This window comes from Ceratotherium simum, chromosome 2, assembly GCF_057802395.1.
Source record: "Ceratotherium simum simum isolate JZ-2026a chromosome 2, ASM5780239v1, whole genome shotgun sequence".
Classification (NCBI taxonomy): Eukaryota; Metazoa; Chordata; class Mammalia; order Perissodactyla; family Rhinocerotidae; genus Ceratotherium; species Ceratotherium simum.
In genome coordinates this window covers 56215736-56243388 of record NC_141901.1, presented here as the reverse complement: position 1 = coordinate 56243388, position 27653 = coordinate 56215736, and the positions used below count along the sequence as shown (strand labels likewise).

Here is a 27653-nt window from a genome sequence, read left to right as displayed (position 1 = left end):
CTTGGAAGGGAATAAAATTTAGAAGCAACATTTGAGTTGAAAAGTAGATAGAAGTTGGTTCTGGAAAAGGTGATTTCTAGTTCTCAAAGGAAGAGATTGCAATGGGAAGGGGCCCTCTGCCTAAAAATTCCCCTTCTCCACCTCCAATGCCTTCTCTGACCTTCCTCACCAATTTGGCTTATCTTTAGGGTCAATTCATTCAAAACATATTGATAGAGAGTTGACCATGTGCCAGGCGCTGTGCTGGGTAATGGGGACTCAGCAGTGTAAGCGCAGTCCCTGCCCTCAAGGAGTTCACAGCTTAATGGGCAGACCAATAAACAATTATTTTTCAATGTGATAAGTGCTGTGACGGAGATAAGCAAGCACAAATACCAAAGGAGCCTAGAGGGAGAACAGACAGGCCCAGTCCAAATGTCACCTCTCTTGGGAAGTCTTCCCTGACTTGTTTTCCATAATACTCTGTGCATATCTCAATTTTATCACTTGTCACGTTGCATTGCATCTATGTACTTACAGGTTTGCCTTCCCAATCAGTCTGTGAGCAATTGGAATGCAGGGACTAGTTTTTCTTCTTATCTCCAGCACCCAGTACTTAACATGAGTTTGTTGAAAGAATAATAACAAATGTTCCTGGTCCTGAGCTGCACACTATCATCTGAGCTTCAGGTAGCTCATTGAATGCCTACATTAGCCACTTTCTCCCAAACCATCATGCAGGATCCCACGTAGGGAAAGGATTTATAGAACAGAGGGGAAATCAGGCCCCAGCTCCCCTTCTCCCATTTACTGCCCAGTGCTTCCCCAGGCTTGTTCCTTTTCAGCCAAGGAAAGGATGACCCTGCGACCCTCTGACCAAAATCTCTTTTCTTCTTTAGGACTGGCCCTCCTTGCTGCAGCTGGGTAAGTGCCCCATGTGAGGACGGGGAGTGCTAGGGTACCCTGGGGGCAAGGGACACTAGTCAGGGCAGGGACCATCTCTTACTTCCCCGCCATTCCAGGCACAGCAGTCAAAATTGTCTGTTCCTTTATCAACTGAAGCCAGTAACTGCCCCGGGATTGCCCACTACACGTCTGAGAATGTGGATCCTTGTCTTTGCGCACACATCATCTATGCCTTTGCTGGCATGGCCAACAACCAGATCAATTGGAATGATGAGGCCCTCTATGCTAGCATCAATGTTCTCAAGGACTGGTGAGTCCTTTTATTTTTCTGCTCTCGACATTATTTGTTCATTTTAAAGTTTAACTCTCACAGGGCCACCAAATTTCCCTCATTTACAAGTTTTTGGGAGACAACTCATTGTTGACCCCAGAGACCAACAACAGTTTTTGGACCAAAAGACTCTAAACTGAGCACTTTGTAGCTTTCCTCATTAGAACTGTGACCTCATCACACGCTCACTGGTCCCTGAAGCCTGAGTCCAGTGTCCTCTGTTTCATAAGAAATGTATGAGATTTTTGAGCAAGAGGCCACCCAGAGCAACAAGCCTACATTGCTGATTTCTGCTGCTGTGTTGGCTAGAAAAGGTACCATTGAGACTGTCTACCAGATCCTTGAGATGTCTAAATAAGTAAACCTCAAGCCCAGGAGCCCAGGTTCAGAGCTAAGCAACCCTGGGACTTCCCCCCATAGATTGGCCAATGCTCTGTCCAGGTATCCTGGACAGAGAGGGCTGTATCCCAAAGGAATAAGATGACCCCAATGCCAGAGAAAAAGATATAGGAAGCCAGCATGAGCCCTGGCCTTGTTTCTAAATATATTTACAAGATTCTCGATGATAAAAGGCTACTTGGAGAAGGTTAGTTGAGTCTCAAACTTCTACAGCTCTCGAAGATCTGAGCGCAACCAGATACTGATTATGGATTGCATGCCTTCTATAGATCAGGTATTCTTGAGGTAAAGGTGAGGGAGAATGGAATAAAGAATACTAAAGCATATCCCCTATGGCATAATTACAAAAAACACATTTGGTAGGGACTAGGGGCTTTAGGGAGAGGGGGATGGAAAGTATGATCTCCCTTGGATCATTTCTCTTCTCTTGTACCCGACCCCCAACCACCCAAGGTACATGGACCTCATCGATGTGATGACCTATGACTTAAGGGGCTCCTGGGAAGACTTCACAGGAGATAACAGCCCCCTGTTTGCAGGACCCATTGACCAGGGAGACTACAAATAATCTAATGTGGTAAGTCAGGAAGTGGATTCAGGACAGCCAGTTCTAACAGATATCTTCAAAGCATGTCATGGGATCCCTGGCCGAGGACTGAAAGGGAGGCCAAAGAAGCTTGATGGACAGGATGAAGAGGATGGTCTTCCCTAACCCAGCTCATTTTCCCTACTTTCTTATCCTTATGATTAATTGTATTCATTTATCTTTCACACAAAAGAAAGCAGAATAGTGGTTTGGGATAATCCCAAACATTGGAAAAAAATTTTTAAATATCATTTCCATTGCTGCTAGGAGCACATTTTATGTTGCATCTTCCCCCACTCTTCCTCACCTTCCTTCTACTCTCTCCCTAGCCCATGAGGGTTGTCTTCCTAAATTGTATGGCATAGGCAGCTGTAATAATGAATCTGCTTAATGATTAGTGGATGAGTAAGTTGGCTAGATTTGATTTCAGTGTAAAATTCAATTAGAGATTTAAAAATTGGCATGGGAAAGTCTCAAAGGTGCATACCCCATGCTCAAACAATTCAGAGCTGCAGTACTATGCCAGTTGGGAAGACAAGAGGATCAAAGGCTGAACTCTAGTCATGCCCCAGATGATAAGTCCAGTATGATGAGAAGGAGGAGAAGACAACATTTCATTCCTTGTTGACACTGGGTCCTGCTACCTAGGTAATGTACCTCTTGACTGAGGGTGCCTCTAACATTCAGTTCTAGAAGGGAGGGTATTCTTTTCCTTTCTACGAGGTTGGATTGTGGAAGGGGCTTGACTGCATGCTATGTCTGAAGTGGCCAGAGAATGGGGTAGAAAACATAGGCTATTCCACAGGCCTCTGGGCACATACTCAGCTGCTTCTCGATAATATCTTCCTTACTTTGCCTCCAGGATTATGTGATGAACTACTGGAAGAACCAAGGTGCCCTTGCTGAGAAGCTGTTGGTGGGCTGTGGGGTTTATGCCCATACCATCGCTCTCATTAACCCTGCCAGCTGTGGTCTAGATGCTCCCACCTCTGGCCCGGGAACTGCCAGGCCCTATACACAGGAGGCTGAGACTCTCGCCTACTTTGAGATAATGTCCCACACGGCCTGGGGACCTGGGATCCACTCTCTCTGTTCTAAAGGATTGAAGATACTTCCATGGAGAGAGAATTTATATGCTGATTTCTAATACAGGGTATGCTGCTGTTGACTGCTCTGAGTGTATGTGGTAGTGAGGGAAGGGTCAGAGTGAATGATTAAAAAAACACCTTAAATTTTAACCTTTTAAAGTAAATGTGCATCTTTAATACTAGTAGTAGTTAACATTTACTGAGTGCAAAGGGATAGCCAGGTTCTGTTCTAAGTGATTCTTATACCATCTTATTTAACCCTCCCAGCAAACAATGAGGTGCTGATTTTATCCTCTCACACAAGAGGACACTGAGGCACAGATGGGTTAAGAAATTTGCTCAAGGTCACAGAACTAGTAAGTGGCAGAGCTAGGATTCAAACCTAAGTTGTCCAGCTCCAGAATCTCAGACCCTAGCCATTATGCTGTACTATCCCCCTATTGATTCTTTAATGGTAAAAACTCTTTCAAATAAGAGGAACAGGCAAATTCATTTCAAAAGGAAACTGGGGCACAAGGCACAAAGAAGCTGCCCTGTCCATTATCTCACAGATGGGCGCCAGCAGACACAGGACTGGAATTCATGTCTCGTCTTTCCAGCCAGTGTCCCCTCCACTGTGCCACTGAACTGGAAGCAAGGCAGGGAGCTGGGGTGAAACTGGAACCATGAGCTCTTATTTCCAGCAAAGAGGGGTGGGGCAAGGAGTGTATCCCAGAAAAGAAAGGGAGGGAGGAGGGGGGAGTGGACTGAGCAAAGTGGGGCCCATCCGAGTAGTGCTTGTTCCTCCTGTCCCAGCTCTGCTCCTTCCTGAGAGGAGCCACTGAAGTGTAGAATGCCCCCTGGGAGGTGCCCTATGCCTACATGGGGAACCAGTGGATTGGGTATGCCAACCCCAAGAGCTCCACCCTCAAGGTAAGGCCCTCCACACCCTTCCTTCTGCACAGTTGAGAGAGGTAGGCAAGCTGCCTTCCTAGTGCATTTGAATTACAATGCCAGGAGAAGACTAAGAGAGGTGAGGCAACGTGAGGCAAGACCCAGGGAGGCCCTACGGTCTCAAGGGGAATCAATGGCCCAGTTGCAGAGCCGGGCATTTGGAGCAGCCCCTCTGCTCGCATGCAGTTGCAGTTGGCTTCCTCCTTTCCCTCAGCACCTGCACCTTCTCATCCCCCCCGCTACTCCTGGAGACTCCCTTTTGGTCTTCTCCTCTACTCTGCTCTAGTACCGATCCAGCTCTCTGAGGCAGGCATTCTTCCCCACTCCAACGGTGTAGATCAGAGTTTCTTCCTCTCCTGCTTACAGCAAATATATACAGGCTGAACAAAAATCAGGAGGTGAGAGATCTTCTGGATTAGGCTAGTGCCCACTGGCCTTTACATGCTCAGGTATGGGTGGTTACTGCTCACCAACCCCAGCGCTCCCCCATACCTCCCCGTCTGGAGCCCCATCTCTTTGCCCAGACAGACACTTGCTGTGTGAAGGGCCCTATATCTCTTATGACACTACAATCCACCCAGGTTTCAACTCAGACAAGGCTTCTCAGAAGATGGTTGGTGATAACAGAGTGCAGGGGAAAAGGGCTGTTTGGGCCCAAGACTCATTCTCCCTGACTTGGTCATCGTAAAATCTTCCTTGTATACAAATATGTCCATGAGTCCCTCAAAGTCACTGCAGGAAAGCCACTCTCCCATTCCCTCCTCCCCATGACTGGATCATCGCCCTCCCCACCATCCTGCTGGAGTTGCCCCCCAAACTTGTGCAAAGACACCCCACAGTCCCCCCGATTCTCTCCCACAGGCCAAGTGGCTGCTGAAGAACAGCTTGGAGGGGCCATGATCTGGGCCATTGACTTGATGACTTCACAGGCACTTCTGTGGACAAGGCTCTAAGCTTTATGAACTTCGTGGAGCACAGAAGACAAAGCAAGAGAAGGATTACAAAGTTAGGAGATGAGGATAGGGACGAGAGAGTGAGTACCCCGAAGCGGTCCAGCTTGTGCCTGCACCAAAGTGAGGAGCAGAGTTATAGTTGGTCTCAACACACAACTTTGCCTGAGCCCTAAGGGCCAGGGCAACTCAAGAAAGCAAGAGGGGCTGGGAAGCCATGGGGGAAAGCCAGCACTGACCATTGGCTTTTATTCTATGTCAGGTCTGCTGGTTCTTTAGATTTTGTGTTATCCTTACAGGCACTCTTGGAGACAGGTGTTATTAGTCTATTTAAAAATCAAAACTAGGAAGGGAGAAAAGAGAGGTATTAGTCAAAGGGTACAAGTTTTAGTTACACAAGATGTATAAGTCCTAGAGATCTGTACAGCATAGAGCCTATAGTTAACGATACTGTATTATATGCTTAAACATTTGGTAGGAGGGTAGATCTATGTACGTGTTCTTATCACCAAAAATATAATAATAAATAAAGAGGGCAAGAGGAGACTTTTGGAGGTGATGGATGTGTTCATGGCATTGATTGTGGGGATCACAACGTATACTTATCTCCAAACTTTTCAAGTTGTAGCATTAAATATGTATAGCTTTTTGTATGGCTATCATACCTCAATGAAGTGGATTTAAAAAAAGATAGTAGTGTGGGGGACATAGCACATGCTCTGAATTCAGACAGAACTGGTTTTGCATCTCAGTTCTTGCCTTAGCTAACATTAATTAAATGATCTTCAAAATTTCTCCACTTTGTAGGATTTGGGGGGATTATGGAACAAGGAATATGGGCAAGAATTTAGGTGATAAAGGTGATAAATACACCTTATTTTTTCCCCTTAAAAAATAAAATAAAAACTAGTAATTGTGCAGCATTTATTCCATTACATACAAAGCACATTGGGAAATGCTTTACATAATAATTCTAGGAGATGGTACTATTATCCCATGACTACAGGGGTAGGAATTCAAGCTCAGAGAAGTTAATGACTTGTTCATGGTCATGCAGCTCGTGGCAGAGCTGGGCTGTGAACTTCAGTTTCACTGACTCAGGCCCAGAACATGGCTGAGAGGAACCCCCAGTGACCCTACAGATACAACACTCATCCTGGGAAACTTATGGGGGCCCTTTTCTTATTCTCTTCAGGTTGCAGAGTGCCCACGTCTACCCTGGGCACCAGCTTGGCCCCCATTGTCACTGCAGCTCCCGGGGGTGGCAGCGCTGGTGATAGCGGATTCTGTGCCAGAAGTCCAAGGGTCTCTAACCCAGCCCCACCAGCAAGTGCACCTTCTACAACTACATGGATGGGCACACCTATGAGGAGGCTTGTCAGACAGGCCTGGTCTTTGACACCAGCTGCTCTTGCTATAACTGGGCTTAAGGTCCATTGGGGACTGTAGGACAGAAGAATAGTTAAATGGAAGTTTTGAATCAGAATGCCAAGATGTCTATTTTGATTTTTAAATCTGTGTGATACTGCCCTGCACGTAAATGAGAAGCCCCATCTTCCTGCTCCCCAGGGGTCTCCAGAGGTTGGGTCTGGGAGAGAAGGATGAGCAATGGCTGGGACCTCTTTGAGCTTCTCTCCGGGAAGTTCCGGTACTCTGGGCCTCTCCTGAGAGGAGGAGGCAGGAGGGGAGAGGAAATGGGAGGCTCTGGGGGGCTAGAGAGGTCAAGTCCTTGTTCTTTCCCACAAATATGCCTCCAAAGGGTCTTGCAGAAGGACCTAGAAGAGTGGCTGGACTCAGGACACTTAATTTACTGCATCACCTCCTTCAGGAATTCTTCCTTCGCCAGGTCTACTCAGCTCCCAACTCCAAGGCTAAACAACTCCAAGTAAGCCGTGCGTGTTGTTTGAGGACAGAGCGTGATGGCCACCTGTGGGCTAGTCTACGCACTCCACTTCCACACCCATGAGGTTAGGAACAAAGACCAAAATTAGCTCATTTAAAAAAGTAGTTCAGGGCCGGCCCTGTGGCTTGGTGGTTAAGTGCGCGCACTGCAATGCTTGTGGCCCGGGTTCGGATCCCGGGTGCGCATAGAGGCACCACTTCTCCGTCCATCCTGAGGCCGAGTCCCACATACAGCAACTAGAAGGATGTGCAGCTATGACATACAACTATCTACTGGGGCTTTGGGGGGAAAAAATTAAATAAATAAAATCTTTAAAAAAGTAGTTCATTATCATCTTTACTGCCATACCACACCCAAGTGTACCCTCAGTTCCCTTAGGGAAGGCACCGAGAAAATTAAAAGAAAAGGCACATTACAGTAGGGGTGGGAGGTCTCACTCCTACGATCTCCAGGACGGCATCCAACCAGTTACCAAGCTGAAGAAGCTGAGGACGAACACAGCTCACCAAGCAAGGAAGTGCCTCCACACTAACCAGCTCATGGGGGAGGTAGAGGTGGGCGGGAGGTTCTGTGGATTGTGCTCTTTTGACAAAACCAGCACGAAAATAAGCAGGACTCCTGGAACTTGATCTCCCTCCCTCCCAGCCCATCAGCTGGAGTATGAGCAGGGGATCTATCCATCTCAGTTTGCTTGGGATAGTCCCCGCTGTTAACTGTTGTTCCAGCCTCCCATTCACGTAGTGATTTTGCTGGTTTTTAAGTTTTATTATAAAATGTTTTTGTTACTTGTTGTTTCAAAGTTATCTGGAAAAGATTTGATACACCTCCACTTTCTGCCATGGTCTGTACACAGAATTCTTACTTTAACACGTGGCTAAATCTAAACGTTCACTAGTGATAACCCATCTCTCTTTTCCTGGCCATTTTCTGACAAAGCTTAAATTCAAAGCTAAAGTGGCCTCTTGCAATGACCACTTGCAGGGTGCTTGCTGATGAACTGACATGTGCTTGGAGGGAAGTGGCTAGAAACAGCTATCCCCTCCGATCTCCAGGACTAGTGGAGGAGGTATTGATACTGCTGCTCCTTGTTAGACCAACCACTTGTGCTGTGGCCTGAACCATGGCCTGAGAGATGCACAAAGTCATCAGGTCACCAGTGGTGGGATCAGTGGGAAATTATAGGTTAGGAGTATGTGGAATATGAACAGAGAAATAGAAGCCAAGCGGTCCTACCACTGAGCTTATAGAGAGTAGTCTGAATGCTCTTGTTACAGGGTTTGTCACTTATTGTATGGCATAAATCTACAACCACTTATTTATTTTATTGTTTGACAACACTTTTTATTTTGCAAGTAAATGCTTTTGTCAGCAATGATCTAAAAAAATTAAAATGCATATATAATGAAAAATTAAGTGCTGAATTTCCATTTTCAAGGAAAATCGAGATGAATGTATAACTTGTATAAGATGTCAGTTGACATTTACTATTCACCGTGGGGCTGTTTGTTATTGCATGAAAACCAGAAGACACAAATCTGCTATACAAGCATCAGCATCTACTTCAAAAGTACTAATTATTTAAAGAGGATTTTACCTAAAGATGATGATTTAACAAAGGTGGTTGCCAAAGGTGTTTTTTATACCACTCAGTGAAGCATGAATTTTCATTTAGGTAGATCTAACAATGGATGTGCCAGATTAATTTCTTTTACTATTCTATTTGTGTGTGTGTGTGTACATGTATAAAAGTGAAGCTCTATTTGCAGAACAAATTCACAAGCTTTTAAGTAATACCAAATTTATATCAATGTCATCAGATGCTTCAAATGAAAAATGAGATAAGCTAGTTCTAATAATGGTTGAATTTTTTTCACCCAGTTCATGAAATCAAAGCAAAGCTTTTGGTGGTTCATTTCTTCAAAGGTGAAACTTCTGATGTTATTGTAACTGCTATTGTAAATTCAGTTAAAAAGCTCAACATTGAAAATTAATTATTTTGTGGTGATAATAATAAATCCAAATATTGATGGAGTACAACATCGTGTAAAAACAATATTCTTTCTAAGTTGAAAAACCATACAGAGCAGAAACATTCTGGGAATTGGTTGTAGGCCACAAATCACCCATTAATGTGTCCCAAAAAACTGTGACATTCTATCACTCAAAATAAAAGTTGTCAAATCTTCAAATATTTTTATATACATAGAGTAGCAAATCTATAACTTTTTTTGACAATGCTGATGTTGAATACAGGAAAATATACATCAGTATGGCAGTATATGCTTTCTCTCTTTGTGCCTATTGTCTACTGGATTTTAGAAATGTTTGGACCATTGAAGAATTACTTAATTAATTCAAAGTGTTCCACAATGGTATTAAACATGGTTTTGTTTTGCACAAGCCTTCTAAATTTTTGTTGCATTTTATTCCAAATTAGTTTTAAATATTTTGCCAAAGTATTCAATCAATGAAGCTTCAAAACACTTTAACTTTTGAAGTTTTAGTAAGTTAATATTATTTAAAAAAAAAAAGACTTGCAAATAGAGACTCTGAAAGAGGTATTGAACAAATTAAAATAAGTGCTCAAATGCTATATAATATACAATTTTGACCTTTTAAAATTGCATTTTGAAATAGTTCAATTTGTGGGAAGAATCTTTTAATGGAGCTACTATTTTTTTAGCTACTATTTTTAATTGTATACATTTATTGCTATATTAGTTAGATTAGAAAGAAACTGAAGAGGCCTATGATCTTGCAGTATCTAAATTTGGGAAAACATTCAAAGGAGTCATAAATAGAGCTAACTTACTTGATGAGTTTTGTCTCATAAAGATATTTGTTGAAGAAAGGTTCTCTGGATGGGGGCAAAAAGATAGCATCTGTGAAAATATTTGAGTTGAAATATTTAAACACTTTAGTAGAAAAAATTTAGAACTGAGAATATCCCCCATATAGCAGAATTTCCTCTGAGCATCTGTAGAGAGACTTTCCCTCAATTAAAAATTTTCTGGCCTACAAAGAAAAACCAATAGAAGGTGTTGTAGGCTGAATTGTGTCTTTCCAAAATTCATATGTTGAAGGGCTAACCTCCCAGTACCTCAGAACACAACTGCCCGGGGAGATAGGACCTTAAAGAGGTAACTGAGGTAAAATGAGGTCATTAGGGTAGGCCCTAATCCAATATGACTGGTGTCTTTATAAAAAGAGATTAGGACACAGACACACAGAGGGAAGACTGTGTGAAGACACATGGAGAAGATGGCCATCTACAAGCCAAGGAGAGAGGGCTCAGAAGAAAGAAACCCAGCAGACAGCTTCATGTTACCTGCCAACCTCTAGAATTGTGAGGAAATACATTTCTGTTGTTTAAGGTCTGTGGTACTTTGTTATGGCAGCCCTAGCAAACTAACACAGAAGATATCAGCATTTTTGAAATGATTAACATGAAAAGCAATTTTGAAGAAGATTTTAGGCAATACTATGAAAAAAGTTTAAAAAAATAAAACCATATGGAAAAAGCTCCATTCTTCAGAAAAATGCCAGTGACACCATTCTAGAAATATGGCTAAGAAACTGATTAAAGTTTGTAAATATGTAGCAAGAATAATTATTCAGAATTTTAAATTTTGATTTACTGTGCAGATATATATTTTTACTTTTTAGAAAAAATATTTTTGAAAATAGTTTTAATAGAACCATTTGATAAGTCCATTTGTATAAGAAAACATCAATCAAAAATAAATATTTCAAAAATTACATAATTCTAATGCCCCTTTAAGTCTCAAATGAGTCTGGGTTTGGAGGATGAATTATATGGAGAGACTCAGAATTGTTGCTCAGACAGTCCATTATATATTGAATATTCTCATAAATCACAGAAAAGAAGACTTCAGATTTGCACGAAGTACTGACCCAGCCATTTTGTAAGCTAACTGCAAAAAGTAAACTTAAACTTAATTTCTTGTAGATTTGACATATTTTGCATGTATTTCACAGCCATTAAAGCGTCTCTGGCCCAGGGTTTCCCCAGATTCCCCTGTGAGCCCTGTGGCTCGCACTTTAGCGATTTGTACACGTGTCTGGATTGCTGTCTTCATCCTGAGAGTCCACACACCCTGATGGCTCCTTATTTCACTGCCCTGGCTAGCGGGAAGGAAGCCACCCTCGGTATTCCCCCAGGCCTCGCTCCAAGTCCCCTCCCACGGCTACTCGATCAACACGTACACAGCACTCTATGCGCAGGCCCTGTCCTCAGCACTCCATAAACATCAACTCACGAAATCTTCTTAAGCACCCCCGAGGTAGTCATGGTGATTAATCGCCCTTTACAGAAAGGAAACTGACACAGACACGCTGAGAGATTTGCCTAAGTTCCGACAGCTCGAAAGTTCATTTCAAAGCTGGCAGTGTGGCTCCGGGGTCCACGACCTTACGCCCAACTCTGTGCCGCCCTTTGGCCCAAGCACACCAGGAGACCACCGCTCATTCCCAGCCCAGGCTCCAGTTTTTAGATCCTAGTCTAAAAAGTGAGGGGAAAGCAAAGTGGAGCAGATCAGGTGGCACTATCCAGTGTTTTAGGACCCTCTCCTCTGACTTCACTACTCCCCATCCAGGAACCTGGAGCCATTATGCTGCCCCTGACTGTCTGCTCGCCTTCTCCGCGGGGCATGGCCTCGCAGGCGGCGCGGGGATGAGGGCGTATCGCCAGCAGGTGGTGACCCACCTGCACGTTGCGGGCAGGCCAGGGTGGGGTGGTCCTCGAGCCATCCAGCCGGAAGCCACCCGCTCCTGCACCGCCTGCGCTGAATGATCCGCCCCGACCGTTTCCCGCCCCTTCCCCCTCATGGAAATGGACCCCAGCTAGAGAGACCCCAAGCCAAGTGCCAGGCGAGTGCACTTGCTGGCACTTCTGCGCTCCCTCCCCTCTTCTTCCCATCTCCTGCAGACGGCAGGGGTCCCGCCACCCCCACGCCCTCTCAGGGACGCCGGGGAGGAGATGCTCAGAGCCGCGGTGATGGGCAGAGGCGCCGAAATATATCCACTTAGGGTGATGAAAGGGCCGCAGGAGGCCGGTTTGCTGGCTTGGCAGGACCGGACGGGATGCGACAGGGTGGGGGCGGGCCCGGTGAGGAAATCCCCATCCCTGCCCCCGGAAGGAGAAAGGTCAAGAGACCGCGCGTGGGAGGTGTCCGTGATCAACGCCTCCTTCACATCACAATTCTCGCGGCTACCTGCGCCCGTCATCCACCCACTGGCTGGCGATCCGTTGCTAAAGGTTGTCAAGAGTTTTTCAAAACCTCTGTAGGGGCATCCAACATCCCTGAGGTGGCTTGAGACGTCAAGAGAGACAAATGCTGGCCAGAATCCAGGGGGAATACTGCACCTCCAGCCGACTAGAGGAGGCATCCGGTCCTGCGCCCGGAAACCCCTCCTGGAAGTACAGACCCTCGCGGCTGGACTCCTAAGGCTGCTTGGCGCTGGCTGCTGAGGTTCCCTTCCCGCCAGCCGACATGCGCCACGGTCTAGCGAGGGGTAGTCACCACCATCCCCAGCAAGGACTCCAGGGCAGGTGGGAGGTGCCTTGGGTCTTTAAAACCTTCTGGCCAAGAAGCTCTAGGTGCCTGGTTGGGAGCTGGGCAGGTGCCCAGACCTTGCCCAGTATTGCCTCCCCTTGACACTCACTTGCTCCACTCTTGTTTTGCTGTCTCTAGTTCCTCTATCACTCCTTTTTTTTTTAAACTCTGTCCGAGTTATCTTTAGATCTGGCAGGTGGCTGTTCCATCAGCTGCAGCATTTCACCAAATGTGTTCTGAATAACACCAGCCTTTTGCAAGCTAGTGATAACTAAACACATTTTGGGAAATGTTATCCTATATTCATACTATGTGTAGGCCACAAATTTGATTCTATATTTCTGGTAGCCAATGAAAAATACGAAATAAAATTAGTTACACAATTTATAACGTCCAGAAAATCAGAAAAAGCTAACAAGACAAGTACAAAACAGAAAACAAAACTATTTTAGATTCTAAGAGCAGAAGGATACTTCCCCCAGGGTTTTCATAAAGAGAACACTTTATAGCATGAAGAGGAATACCCTTACAGTACAAGGCCTATTTTATATAGAGAGGCTCCCTATAGCATCCCTCAAAAGAATGGGAGGGCATAAGTCCAAAATGCAATCAATCAAAGCAAACCTGTGAGGAGCCTACAACACAAGAGGCAGATTTGAGCTCTCTGCTGGTCTCTCTAGAGCTGGGCTGTCCAATACAGTAGCCACTAGTCATAATTGCTACTGAGCACTTGAAATGTGGCTATTCCAAATGGATGTATATTTAGGTGTGAAATACACACCAGATTTTGAAGACTCATTAAGGGAAAAAAATGTTAAATATCTCAAAAATTTTCATATAAATTATATAAATGAGTAGTCACATGAAATGATAATCTCATAAATTAGAGTAAATAAAATATATTATTAAATTAATTTCACCTGTTTCTTTTTACTTTTCTAAATGTGGCTATTAAAAAATTTAGAGTTACATGTGTGGCTCCCAATGTATTTCTGTTGAACAGAGCTGCAATGTTTTTTAAACTATGTACTCTAAGATATCAATAAATATGCACGCCAAAAGGATTCCATAGTTTAATAATTTGGGAAACACTGTCTACTATACCCTCTTCTTGGTATGTTCTGTAGGAGAGTAATGTGACAAACCTGGGAAAAAAATTCCAGGAATTAAATATATTTGGGAAACGCCCTGTTAAGCATAGAAGATTCCTCAGGGCTCTCAATAGACAGAGAATTGCGATTTTCCAAGAAAGACTTCTCATACGCAGCATTTCTCCAACATATTCAACCAAAGAATCCTTTTCGTCATGAATACAACACCCATTGATACAATTTGAAGGACAGTTTAGGGCACACTGGCCTGGAGGATAAAGCTCCTTGCCTTACCCTGGTCCCTAAGTCTCCGTGGATGGCTTGTGGTTTGGCTCTGAAATTTTTTCTCTTGCTTTTTACTCCAACTAATACCTAGACCAATATTTTCACCAGATTTCAAGTCCTCACCCCAGACTTAATGAATCAGACCCTTTGAGACCACCCTTTTTATGTCAGTTAACTTTTGCTGCATAATAAACTACCCCGAAATACAGTGGCTTAAAACAGTGACAATTTCATATGCTACAGCATGGATGAACTTGGAGGACATTGTGCTGAGAGAAATAAGCCAGTCACACAAAGACAAATACTGTATGATTTCACTTACATGAGATATCTAGAGTAGTCAAAAGCATGGACACAGGAAACAGAATGGTGGTTGCCAGGGGCTGGGGGGAGGGGGAGTGGGGAGTTGTTTAATGGGTGTAGAGTTTCAATTTGGCAAGATGAAAAAGTTCTAGAGATCTGTTACACCACAATGTGATTATAGCAAACACTCCTGAACTATACACTAAAAATGGTTAAGAGGGTAAATTTTATATTACGTGTTTATTTTAAAAAATAAAATTTAAATTAAAAAAAAACTCAGCAACCATTAATTCAGTTCACAATTCTGTGGGTCAGCGGTTTGGGCTAGGATGAGCTGGCTACTTCTGCTGGCCTTGGCTGGGCTTACTCGTGCATCTGGGGTCGCCTGGCAGTCAACTAGATGGCTCTGCTTCTGGGGATTGCCTGGCTGTCAGCCAGGGCCGTTCGGGTGACTGGCCACATGTTTCTCTTCTTCCCTCAGGCTAGCCCTGCTCACTTGGCAATCTCAGCATTCTAAGACCGTGAGAGCAAAAGCTGCAGGGCCTCTTCAGAACAGGCCCAGAACTCACACCATGTCACGCCAGCTGCATTCTATTAGTCAAAGCAAACAACAAGGGCAGCTCAAGATCCAAGTGTGGGGTAAGCATCTCGACCCCTGATGCAGAGAGCTAAAAAGCACTGTGGCCATCTTACAATGGTCCACACTTGTCCTGTAGTCCCACTTTCCAGAATAATCCATTACTATCTTTTTCTTATGTTTTATATGTACAGAAGCATACTTTTCTGTACCTCACCTTTTTTCACTTTCTCAGACACTTTCCATCTTATTAGCATATCAGAGCTTTACTCTTTTTAGTGGTGAATTTTGCATTATAACTTTGCTGGGCTTCCCTTGCCCCCTGTCTCTTCACGTCTTTACTGTATCTCAATGCTAAATGCTGGATATTCTAAAAACAATCTTCTCCAAAAACATTTTCTCGATTTTCTCCGCCTACCTCTGACCATTTTCTTTGGAATCCTTAAATCCAAATGCACAGCTGTCTACTCCTCAAGCTGGGCTCCTTTTTATTTGGCTCTAATAGTTACTCCAGACTACCTTGTCCTGTAGCATTTAATTCACCAGATCGTAATTTTTCACTTATTTATCTGTCTGCCTCAGTAATGGGAAGTCCTGTGTCTTGTTGCCAGCACCCACATGGTACCTGACACAGTGTAGGCATTCATTAGGTCATTATTCAATAAGTGAATGACATTAATGAGTGAATAGTTTGGTACAGGTGCATTCCCATGGCATTTACTGTAAGTACAGTACCTTACTACAAGATTATAGGCGACGGGAACTGCACCTCCTCCCTTTCCTCCTTCCAACTTGTGACTCATATTTACTGGAATAATGCCTTCTTTCAATACCTCCTACCTGGTTTCCCATATGCTGATTCCTATGGCAACACTCTCAGCTTTCTGTGTACACACATATGAGTACCACGTGCTAGATTCTGTCTCTTCATTAGAGTATTTCTTCTTTGTATATGCTTTAAGTGAGAGCTCTCTGGAACCAAGAGCCCCTGCCCCCTTCACTACTTCACGTGCACTTGAAAAGAATGTGATTGTGCAACTGTGGACACAGTGTTTTATGCATGTCAATTAGGTCGAATTTATTAATCATGTGCTCAGATCTAGACACTTACTGACTTTTTTCTTTGTTCTGTTACTGTGAGAGGTACTTAAAATCACCCACTATGATTGTGAGCTTGTGTATTTCTCCTTTCAGTTCTGTTAATTTACATAATATAGAGATTTCGAATTTCGATATCTTCTTGTTGGATCAACCCCTTATTATTATGAAAAATCCGTCTTTATCTCTAGAGATACTTCTTATCTTAAAGTCTGCTTTATCTGATACCAGTATAGCTACACGAGCTTTCTTCAGTTAACATTTGCATGGTATACTTTTTCCATCCTTTTAGTTCAACCTTGCCGTATCTTTGTGGTATGTCTCTTATAAGCAGCATATACTTAACTGCTTTTTAAGCAAGAAAATAGATTGGCAATCTTTGAATTAGAGTATTTAGCTCATTTATGTTTAATGTAATTACCGGTATATTTAGGTTTAAATCTACAGTCCTTTTTTTTTTTTCACTGCTCCAGTCAACTAAAGGCAAATTTTACTGAGACCCCAGGGCCATAGGGCTTGTGTAGGAGGTCACTCTGCAGGGCAGAAGGGGCTGTATTTGACCTTCTTGGGGTGCAGGTTGTTGATGTGGCTTGTAACATTTGACAGTATGGGGGTCCAGGAGAGGGAAACACTTGGGACAGATCATCTTGTCAAAGTTATATTTCTGGGTGAGCTGGCAGAGGGAAGGCTCAATAATGCCACCCAGCAGGCAGAGCAACAAGGTCAGGGTGGATTTTTTTCCGGATATCGTAGTCTGAGAGAGTATGGCCATCCTCCAGCTGTTTACCCATGAAAACCAGACACTTGCTGGCCATGGAGGATTCCCTCCTTTTCTTGAATTTTGTTTTTGACATCCTCGATGGTGTCACTGGACTCAACCTCAAGGGTGATGGTCTTGCCCACCAGGGTCTCACAAAGATCTCCATCTCTACATCTGCCGATTGGCTGCCTCACTGAAGAGAAAGAGCCTTTTGACCCACATTTTTTTTTTTTTTTTTTGTGAGGGAGATCAGCCCTGAGCTAACATCCCTGCCAATCCTCCTCTTTTTTTTTTTTTTTTGCTGAGGAAGACTGGCCCTGGGCTAACATCTGTGCCTATCTTCCTCCACTTTATATGGGACGCCGTCACAGCATGGCCCTACAAGTGGTGCATTGGTTCGCGCCCGGGATCCGAACCCTGGCCGCCAGCAGTGGAGCGCGCGCACTTAACCACTACGCCACAGGGCCAGCCCTGACCCACGTGTTTTATATTCTGTTTTCTCTCCTCTTTGGGGAGAATAACAGTTGTGAAAGAGGAAGCAAAGAAGGAAAATCTTCAGACTGCATACTAGTTTTCAGGCAAATAAATTCTAGCAAAGAGTACATAGCATATTTGAGAATCTGGACATTTATTCTATTAAAAGGGGTTGCTAAATATTCTAACTTCAGGTGTGGAGACACGGGGGAAAGAGAGACAGAGTGAAAGCATGTTAATCTGTCTCTGGAAGGGATCATTGAAATCATTTGCAACAAATACATGAGATAGGAAGTTGGAGAGATTAAGTGACTTTCTCAAGGACCGCAGCATGTCAGTGATACAGCTCACACTAGACATCTCCTGACTTCCAAGTCCAGGATGTTTTCTCAGCTATTACACCTTGGACTTGGGTTAAAGGTCGTATTTTCTGCCTCTCACCCTCCTCCCTTGCCCTGCCTCCACTGCAGCCGTGATCCTAGGCCTTAGAGTCCTTTGAGGGGTATGGGCAGCACTGCCCTGGAATCATAGGTTGGGGGAGCCCAACAGGCTCCCCCAGGCAGTGGGAGGTGGTACAGGAGGAATATATTCTATATTCTAGACAGAGGGAATGGCTTCAGCAAAAGCATAGAGATGAGACTGGTTTGGATCATGGAGCACACAACAGGATCCAGATACTTTTAAAGAAACAAGCTCCATTACTGAACCAGCACAAATGATTGTGAACTTTCTTGAACTCACCTGAGATCCTTAAGATCTGGGAGTAAGTGTGGGGTCAGGACCTCAATACCATTCTACAGATTGGAAACCCAAAACAAATCAGAGGTAGGGCTGAGTCCAGACACACAGGCACCAGCAAACTGCTCCATATGCTATACTTCTCATACTCCCTAGCTCATCTGTTTTACTTTTAAGGGAGAGGAATGCTTTGAACATTCTGAAACACAGCTAGGGAGACACAGGAGGGACCAGTGGTGATCTGGGAGGGCTGGAGTACAAGATGAGAAAAACCACATTTACCTTTCCTCCAGGTGCACCTAGTGTGCACACTGCCTCAGTGCCTCACTCTTTATTTTTTTTGACATCATATTGGCTTTTAACATTGTGTAAATGTCAGGTGTACATTATTATATTTCAGTTTCTGTATAGATTGCATCGTGTTCGCCACCAACAGTCTAGTTTTTATCCATCATCGTACATAAATGCCCCTTTACCCCTTTCGCCCTCCCCCCACCTCCTTTTCCTGTGGTAACCACTAATCTGTTCTCCTTATCTATGTGTTTGTTTGTTTATCTTCCACATATGAGTGAAATCATATGGTGTTTGTCTTTATCTGTCTGACTTATTTCACTTTGCATAATACTCTGAAGGTCCATCCATGTTGTCACGAATGGCACTATTTTGTCTTTTTTTATGGCTGAGTAGTATTCCATTATATATATATGCTACATCTTCTTTATCCATTCCTCCACTGATGGGCACTTGGGTTGCTTCCACATGTTAGCTTTCATGAATAATGCTGCAATGAACATAGGGATGCATAAATCTCTTTGAATTGTTGATTTTGTATTCTTTGGATAAATACCCAGTAATGGAATAGCTGGATCATATGGTATTTCTATTTTCGGTTTTTTGAGAAATTTCCAGACTGTTTTCCATAGCGGCTGCACCAGTTTGTGTCCCCACCAGCAGCATATAAGGATTCCATTTTCTCCACATCCTCTCCAACACTTGCTATTTCTTGTCTTGTTATTTGTAGCCATTCTGATGGGTGTGAGGTGATATCTCATTGTAGTTTTGATTTGCATCTCCACTACAAGCTTTACAGCAGCCTTTCTCAGACTGCAAAAAGCCTCAACTAAAATGCATCCTGCACTTCCCAGTGCTTGGACTAAAGCAGGCAGTGTTTCTAGACAGCCTTTTACAAGGTATGACTTGAAAGAGATCAGAATTTTCCCAAAAAGATGCCCTTGTACCAGCCTGTTCTTATATATAAAACACTCACAATAGTTACTCCTACTAAAGTTAATTCAATTGGTGTTCAGTGAATGTTTATTTTGGGGACCTATTTTGCATAGGAAAGAGATTTTAGGCGTGACATAGGAATCAACATTGGATTAACTGGTGTTCTTAAGAAGCGTTAAGTCTACAGGGAAGGTAAGGCATATGTGCAATATTCTATAATGATTATTATCATTTGTAGAGTGCTTATTATGCACTTGATTCTTTACATATATTTTGTTGAATGCTTAGAACTGCCTTGCAAAGCAGGCTTTTGTATCTCACTTTTACAAATTGGGAAACTGAGATTAAGGAACTTCCCCAATTTCCCACACCTAAGAAGTGGTAGAAAGGGTTTGAACCCCAATCTGTGTGGCCCCTTCACTAGTTCCGTGCTTCTTCCCTACAAATAGTCCATAAAAAATAAGCAATGAGTTATCTGAATGGTATAAACAAAGTGCCAGAGAAGCAGAGATGAAGAAGGTGATCACTTCCGGCTGTGATGATTGGGGAAGGTGTCATGATGGAAAACATTGGAGCTGGGCCTTTAAATATGGCAGTGGGAGGTGGTACAGGAGGAATATATTCTATATTCTAGACAGAGGGAATGGCTTCAGCAAAAGCATAGAGATGAGACTGGTTTGGATCATGGAGAATGGTATAATTAAATATGTAAGATTTATACTGAGGGGCTAACAGGAGGCAAGGCTGGAAGGGTAAGTTGAGGCCAGATTGTGGAGAGTCTTAATGACAGGTGAGGAGAAAGATCTCTTTTTTTGAGGCAGTGGGGAGCTATTAAAGCCCCCCTCATCCTCCAAGAACTGGGGCCATATATAGATTAAATTTAAAAGGAAAATGAGGCTACAGTAAACTATCATAGATGATAAGCTCTGAGAGCAATGGTGGTGGGAAGCAGACTGGAGGGTCCTGAGGAGAGAGGGCACTCTGGGACCAAGGAGAGGAGCACTATGGATCTCAGTGACCAATGGGTTGTGGAGAGTAGAGGAAAGGGATGAGTCAAAAAGACTGTTGTGGTGAGAGCCTCAGTGACCAGAACTTTGGAACCATTCACAGAAATATGGGCAACAGGAAGAGGTGTTGGCCTAGGGGAAATAACCACCTGGAAAGTGTCACGTGTTAGGTTCAGGGTCTGGTAGCCAGGTATGTTATGCTGGGAGCAGCCAAGGCAGTTGAACCCAGGGAAGTATCACAGTGGGAAGGAACCTGAGCAGAAAGGATCCAAGCCAGGGCCACTTCAGGGGTAGAAGGCTGGGACAAAGTAGGAGGACTAGGAACAGGAAAAGGAATGTAAGGAAGGAGGGCAAAAGACAGAGTAGCCTACTCCCCTCTATGCCTTTGCTTAAAGAGGGACCTTTATTCTTACAATAAATGAATGAATGATTGCAAACAATGAATGAATGTAAAGTTAGTCAATGCTTCCACCTGTCAAAGAGAGTGTGAAATAGCCAATGAGTTCCTTCGCTATCCAAAGAGAGAGTATAGCCCACTGTATATAAACCATCTTGAATCATGTAAGCTACTCCATAATGGAGCTTATTAGTATGGTTCCTAGGCTTGAGCCCAATCTTTTCTTCCTATAAAGTGAAACCAAGATGGTATGGTTTCCCTGTCAATAATGGGTTCTTAAACAAGTTTGAGCTTTGTAAGCATCACCAATATCAACATCTACTTTGGAGGCAATCACTATAAAGGAGACTCTGATAAGTCACAGGAGATGGGGAAGAGAGTATAAAAGGCAGATTAGACGAGGGAGTCTCTACCTCTGAGGCAAGGTGACCAAGCTCACCCTCCTCACTGGTGAGGAACCACTGCAATCTGTGCCTGTGAGCCACTCTCCCCCTCTTGTTTGTCTGCCCCTTTAAAACTTACTTGTATCTTTGAATTCAAACCAAATAGCCTGAGATGATTGCTTTTGGCAAAAGTACAGGGACACTGTTCCTTCCCTGGTGACAGGTCTCCCACTGCTCCGCAGTCTCCTTCCCTTCACCAAGCTTCAAGGCTCATGGCACTTGAACGGTCTTGTGAGTGGGGGTAGAGGGGTGTGGGCCTCCAGGAGAAATCCTGAGGCTTTATTACCCTCAGTAGGTTGGGAGTCTGCAGAGAGTATTAAAAGGACTCAAAGAGTAAAACAGGAAAAGTTTCCTCCTGCAAAGGAAGTGCCCGTTTACAAAGGCTGCTCTGCTCAGAGGTGCGTTCCCCTAGCTCATTTTCTCTCTGTTGATCTAAGCTCTGCTCCTTGTGCTGACAGCTGTGATAGGTGTGTGTTCTTCTCTGGATAGACTACCATATTTTTCCTTTTTTGTTTCTTCATAATTTGGAAACTCAGCATGGCCCTCTGTCCTTCTTTGAACAAAAAATATTAATTACTTTTTTTAAGGAGTTCAAAATTCCCTAACCAAGTTTAAAAGATCGGGATCATTGGCCTAAAAATCCCAAAGCTTAAACTGACTAGATAGTGGTCTTAAAAATAAATGTTAACAATAAAAAATGATATGGCCAGACATCTACATGGTGCCTTCTGCTCTGTGCAAGCATTTTCAAATCCGTCATCTGAGTTTTTAAAACAAGTCTTCTCTGAAAGGTGGACAGGAAAGGCATTACCACCCCATGTCACAGACCAGTTAACTAAGACACAAATGAGTCATATGACGACTTGTCCCAGGAAATATAGTGAGTTCATGGCAGAATCTACACCAGAAGCCAGACTCTACTCCTAGTGGACAGTTCATTTCCCCCTGGGTGACATTATTACTCTGGGCTACAGTATGCTACAAGTGCTAAATTGACTCATACCATCTTTTTTTGTGTTTTGGTGTCCAAGCGAGTAAAATGGAAATAATAATAGTACCTACCTCACAGAGTTTTGGTGAAGATTAATGAGTGAATTTAAGTAAATTACTCAGAGCGGTGCCTGGTACATAACCAGTACTGAGGAAGCATTAGCAATTGCTATTATTAGCATACAGAGGGGGCTAGACATCTAAATCAGAGTTTGCTAGCCTTGAAGTTTCATTTCAGCTGAAGGCACTGACTTCTGTCTCTTTATTTCCTTCTTGGAGGGAGTGAGCTGCCTCTAAGAGATGTCTTCATCCCTGAATTGGCTGCTAATTCTGGGTTTGCAGCAACATACAAGCTTCCCATGCAGAACTTCCCCTTCCCTTTGAGACTTAAAACAGGAAAATTATTGGAAATCTGTGGTTTCTTAAGCAATCTGTGACTCTCCAGAGAGCTTTCTCTGTAATAGTTTCTCACTCTTTTCCTCCAGGTAATAGGTTCTTCCTACCAGCTCATATACTACTTCACGAACTGGACCCAGTACTGGTCTGGCCTGGGGTGTGGAACAATGAGATCATGCTATCAAATGGAATGAAGTGACTCTACCAAGCTTTCAATGGCCTGAAAAACAAGTAAGTGATGAAAGGATGAGGTTCAAAATCTTTTCACCTTAAAGAACAGTTTGAACAAGACCTTCCACAGCAGTCTCCAGGCTGAAATTCCAAACCAGCCAACAAGCAGCACACAGGTAAATTCCAAGCTTTCTTACTATTTCCAGCACAGTGATGACTCTAACATTTAGGGGAACGGCTGGCTCACAGGAGGTGGTTGTCAATTGAAATATATCTCAGTTGCCAAGGGAAATTTAGAAAAGTCCAAGTTGTTATGGACTCAGATGAAAACAATCTTTCACTTGGAAGCAGCCCAAAGCTGGCATTGATGAAACATTCAGCGTCCTTTGTCAGCGGCTTCCCTCCAAGAGAGTAATTAGAACTGTAGAGACATTGAGACATACCAACCTTAGGTGACCTTCTCCAACCACTCTCACAATTTAGGAAACAAGGATGAGAATGAAGAAAATCAGCGTGAGAAGCCTGAGACTTCTCCTGGCTTCTCAATCGCTCTAACAGCTAATGTTGAAATGACTTATCTTTCTTTCCATTTGTTCTGACACAACTCTTTGCTTCTTTTCTCTCAGAAAGAGTCAACTGAAAACTCTCCTGGCTATTGGCAGCTGGAACTTTGGAACTGCTCCATAAGTCTTTTGAGATGACTTCCTACGTTGATTCTACTACAAGGCACTAGGACTACCAAGGCATACCCTCACTCTGCCTTCTTTAGGTCTCCCTTAGTTTCATTGCCATGGTTTTCACTCCTGAGAACCGCCAGATTTTTATTGCCTCGGTCATCAAATTCCTGTATCAGTATGAGTTTGATGGGCTGAACTTTGATTGGGAGTACCCTGGCTCTCATGGGAGCATGTCTCAGGACAAGCATCTCTTAACTGTCCTGGTGCAGGTGAGCTGCATTCCACATCATTTTGACTGGAAAACACATAACCAGTCTCATAGGAAAGATCACTGAGGTGGTATAGAAAACCTAGCTCCTTACAATCTCGGTTGGAGACAAAGGACCTGGAGACCCTATTCCAGTGAGGATGCTGAAGAATGGAGGATGGGAGATATTAATTCAAAGAGTTGTCATGGAAGTCAACTTAGAGTTGATATTCATAGACTTTCTCCTACTTGTGTGTAGGAAATGCCTGAAGCTTTTGAGCAGGAGGCCAAGCAGATCAACAATCCCAGGTTGAAGGTCACCGCTGCAGTAGCTGCTGGCATCTCCCACATCCAGTCTGGCTATGAGATCCCCCAGCTGTCCCAGGGAGTGATGACTTATCCCACAACTCCTCTGTATGTCACTTGTGCAATAGACACTCATCCTTAGTCTGCTCGCTGTTCAGGGGCCTTGTTTATGAGGCTTAGGTAGTGGTATCTTTTGCTTGCATAGGTGTGGAAATGACCATCAGAAATGTTTTTAAATCCTTTACCCCACCTCAGGTACCTGGACTATATCCATGTCACGACCTATGACCTCCACAGCTCCTGGAAGGGCTACACTAGAGAGAACAGCCCCCTCTACAAACACCCAACTGGCACTGACTGGCAGCAATGCCTACCTCAATGTGGTGAGTCCCTGCATAGATGCAGATGCTGACCAGAGATGACGTTGCAAATCACGTGGAGACTCAGGGACAAAAGGCAACATAAATTTAGTAATTTTCTCAAATGGGAAATTAAGCTCCTATAATTAGTTAACTAGTTCTCATTTACTAAAATTTCACAAACTAATTAATACTGTACTGATAATTTTATCAGATAGGAAAGAAGATTAATAGCCAATGCTTTTTTTGTGTGTGTGTGAGAAAGATCAGCCCTAAGCTAACATCTGATGCCGATCCTCCTCTTTTTTGCCAAGGAAGATTGGCCCTGAGCTAATATCCATGCCCATCTTCCTCTATTTTATATGGGACACCACCACAGCATGGCATGACAAGCAGTGTGTCAGTGCACGCGTGGGATCCAAACCCGCGAACCCCAGGCCGCCGAAGCAGAGCATGTGCACCCAACTGCTTGTGCCACCAGGCCGGCCCGCCAATGCTTTTTTTAATGAAAGAAAATGAGGTACCATTATTCATATTTCAATAAATTACAAAATGCTTCTCCCACCTTTCCCCTCTTCCTGTTCCATTTTGCTTTGTCTATTTTCTACTATTCTAACATCTTGCAAATGTATGCTATACAGAATTTCAGGTATTCACCAGTGGATCATACCATGAAAATCATGAAAAAAGACTTAGTCCTTCTCTCATATGTTTTTGGTGGGAAGGGTATATCTAAAGCCTACTTGTCAGTATGTTATTAGAAGAATTAGTTGAGATAGAGACATACCACTTCAACAGAGGTATGTCAATGGTGCTCTAAAATACATTGCAAATACTTTGTACAGCAGGTAAAACTATACAGAAAAGCTTAACTAATAATTAATTACTAGGCCATCAGTTGGGGGGGGTGTCTAGCTAACCTGCTGCCATTGCAGGATTACGCCATGAACTACGGGAAGGACAATGGTGCCCCAGCTGGAAAGCTCATTATTGAATTCCCAGCCTATGGACACACCTTCATCCTGAGCAACTCCTCCAATACTGCCATTTGTGCCCCCACCTCTGACGCTGGTCCTGCTGGGCCCTACATCAGGCAGGCATACTATGAAGTATGCTCCTGGAAATTTTAGAGATAGAGGGAAAGGTGGCTTTCTCTGACAGCCAAGGTATTCTTTGATTTAAGAGCTTCTCCCCACGTTAAAAATTAGTGACCCAAATGTGACAAAGAATCAAAATCCTAATTGAACTGAGAAATTTGCTGATAGAGCTCTAGGCCTTCTTTTGTGAGCAGCTTTCACGCACCCCTTCCCCACTTCCCCTCCCCCATGCCCTTTCACCCCTGCTACATGGGCACTTTGCCGACCTCTTGACCTCTTCCTTTTATCCTCTTATATCTGTACCTTCCTGAAGAACGGAGCTACTGAAGTGTGGGAGGCTCCTGAGGATGTTCCCTATGCTTACAAAGGTAATGAATGGCTTGGATATGACGACACCAGGAGCTTCAAAATCAAGGTGGGCTGTGTTCTATAGACTGTTGTTGTCTGTGTGTTTGTTCTCCTTTGTAGCCCTAGAGCCACAAATTGGCCTTGATGTCTGAACTTAATTGAAATCCTCTCTAATTACCACGGGCTGATTGGCTGAAGAAGAAAAACTTTGGTGGTGCCATGGTCTGGGCCATCGATTTGGATAATTTCATGGGTACTTTCTGCAACCAGGGCAAATTCCCTGGTTCTCACTGATCATGACCCCAAAGGATGCCCTGGGCCTGCAGAGTGCAAGTGAGTGAGGGGGTGAGAAAGGACACTAAGCCTCAAACTTGAGAAAAATCTCAAAGTCTTCTTGGAAGTGGGAGAGCCACTGTATAAGTGATTCTATGACCATTGCTCGATTCATATTTAGTAATGATTCAGCAATGGTGGGGAGAACAAACAGGGTTCTTCACCATTCCTTTATCCATCCATTCATTTCACAAGCAATTTTTTGAGCATCTATTATGTATGCGACACTATGTAGCTACCACAGGGGATCCCAAATACTTCAGTTACAATCTCTACTCTATAGAAGCTCATAATCTAGTTAGAGAAAGAGGATTGATGCAATTACCAAGTTAGATAACAACACAGAAGATATTACATGGTTAAGTACCAGAAAAGGGATAAGAAACTTTCTTGTGAGTTCACGGCAGTGAAAAGTCTCAAAGCACCAAGCAAATCCAGGAAGGAGGAAAAAAATGAACTGGGCCTCGAAGTATAAAGAAGGAGTTGATAAGCAAAGAGGAGAGGGGAAGGAGAGTATATCAGATCAGGAGACTGAATTATGCAAAGTCATAGAAGCAGGAGCTAAGAACAAAATGCAGGGTATTAGTTCTTACATGTCAGGTATCATTGACTAAAAGCAGGGGGGCTCAGGATCTGGTTTCTTTCTTTCAGGTTGCAAAGCCCCAGCCCTGCCCATTGCTCCCATCACTGAGGCTCCCGGTACAGGCAGTACCAGCTCTGGGGGCAGCCTTGGTGGCAATGTGTTCTGTGCCAATAAGGCCAGTGGCCTGTACCTTGACCCTGCTGACAAAAATGCCCTCTACAGCTGTGTGAATGGACAGACCTTCACTCAGCACTGCCAGCCTAGCCTAATCTTTGATGCTTCCTGTGCCTGCTGCAACTAGTAAAATGTTTGCCATAGCAAGGAAGCCAGTCTGGTTGCAGAAAAGGGAGCAAGGGCAGAGGAGTCGTAGAGGAAGTTATAGGAGGTGTGGTCAGAAAAGAGCAGATTGTTTAGGGCAGGGGTTGGCAAATGTTTTCTGTAAAGGACCAACCAGCAAATATTTTAGGCTTTGTGGGCCACGTGGTCTCTGTCGCAACCACTCAACCCTTCTGTTGTAGTAGTGTGAAAGTGGTCAGAGACAATACATAAATAAACGTGGCTGTGTTCCAACAAAATGTCATTTACGGACACTGAAATTTGAAATTCATATAATTTTTATGTGTCATGACATATTGTTTTTCTTTTTATTTTTTTCCTCACCCATTTAAAATGTAAAAACAATTCTTAACTCTCAGGCTACCATACAAAAACAAGTGGTAGGTTGAGCTTGGCCCTAGATAGTAGCTTGCTGACACCTGGTTTAAGGCCTTATAGGGCATTATAAGGACTTCACTTTTACTCTGAAAGAATGAGGAGCCTTTGAAGGTTTTCTAAGAGGACAAATGACTTGATTTGACCTCCATTTTTAAATAATCAATTGGCTGCTTTGTTGAGAATGCACAGTTTGGAGGCGATTGCAGTGATCCAGGAGAGAGATGATGGCTCAGAACAGGGTAGCAGCAGTAGAGGTGGTCAGAAGTGATTGAATTTAGGCTGTATTTTTAAGCTTCTTTTTAGCTAGACAGATTTCTTTATGGGTAGTATATAGAATATGGGGGGGGGGGGGGTCAAGGATAATTCCAATATTTGGCCTGA

At 43.6% G+C, this 27653-nt stretch overlaps 1 protein-coding gene across 1 annotated transcript; it reads left to right on the top strand.

Annotated features, from left to right (window-relative positions):
• Positions 1-226: 226 nt before the first annotated feature.
• Positions 227-26859, top strand: CHIA (chitinase acidic). Its single transcript, XM_014779907.2, is given in 15 exon segments — positions 227-247; positions 879-903; positions 1002-1045; positions 1047-1167; positions 22638-22668; positions 23235-23295; positions 23378-23554; positions 23792-23916; positions 24094-24193; positions 24195-24221; positions 25133-25306; positions 25590-25708; positions 25825-25930; positions 25933-25975; positions 26627-26859. Coding segments are annotated over 15 exon segments (1407 nt in total).
• The last annotated feature ends 794 nt before the right edge of the window (positions 26860-27653 follow it).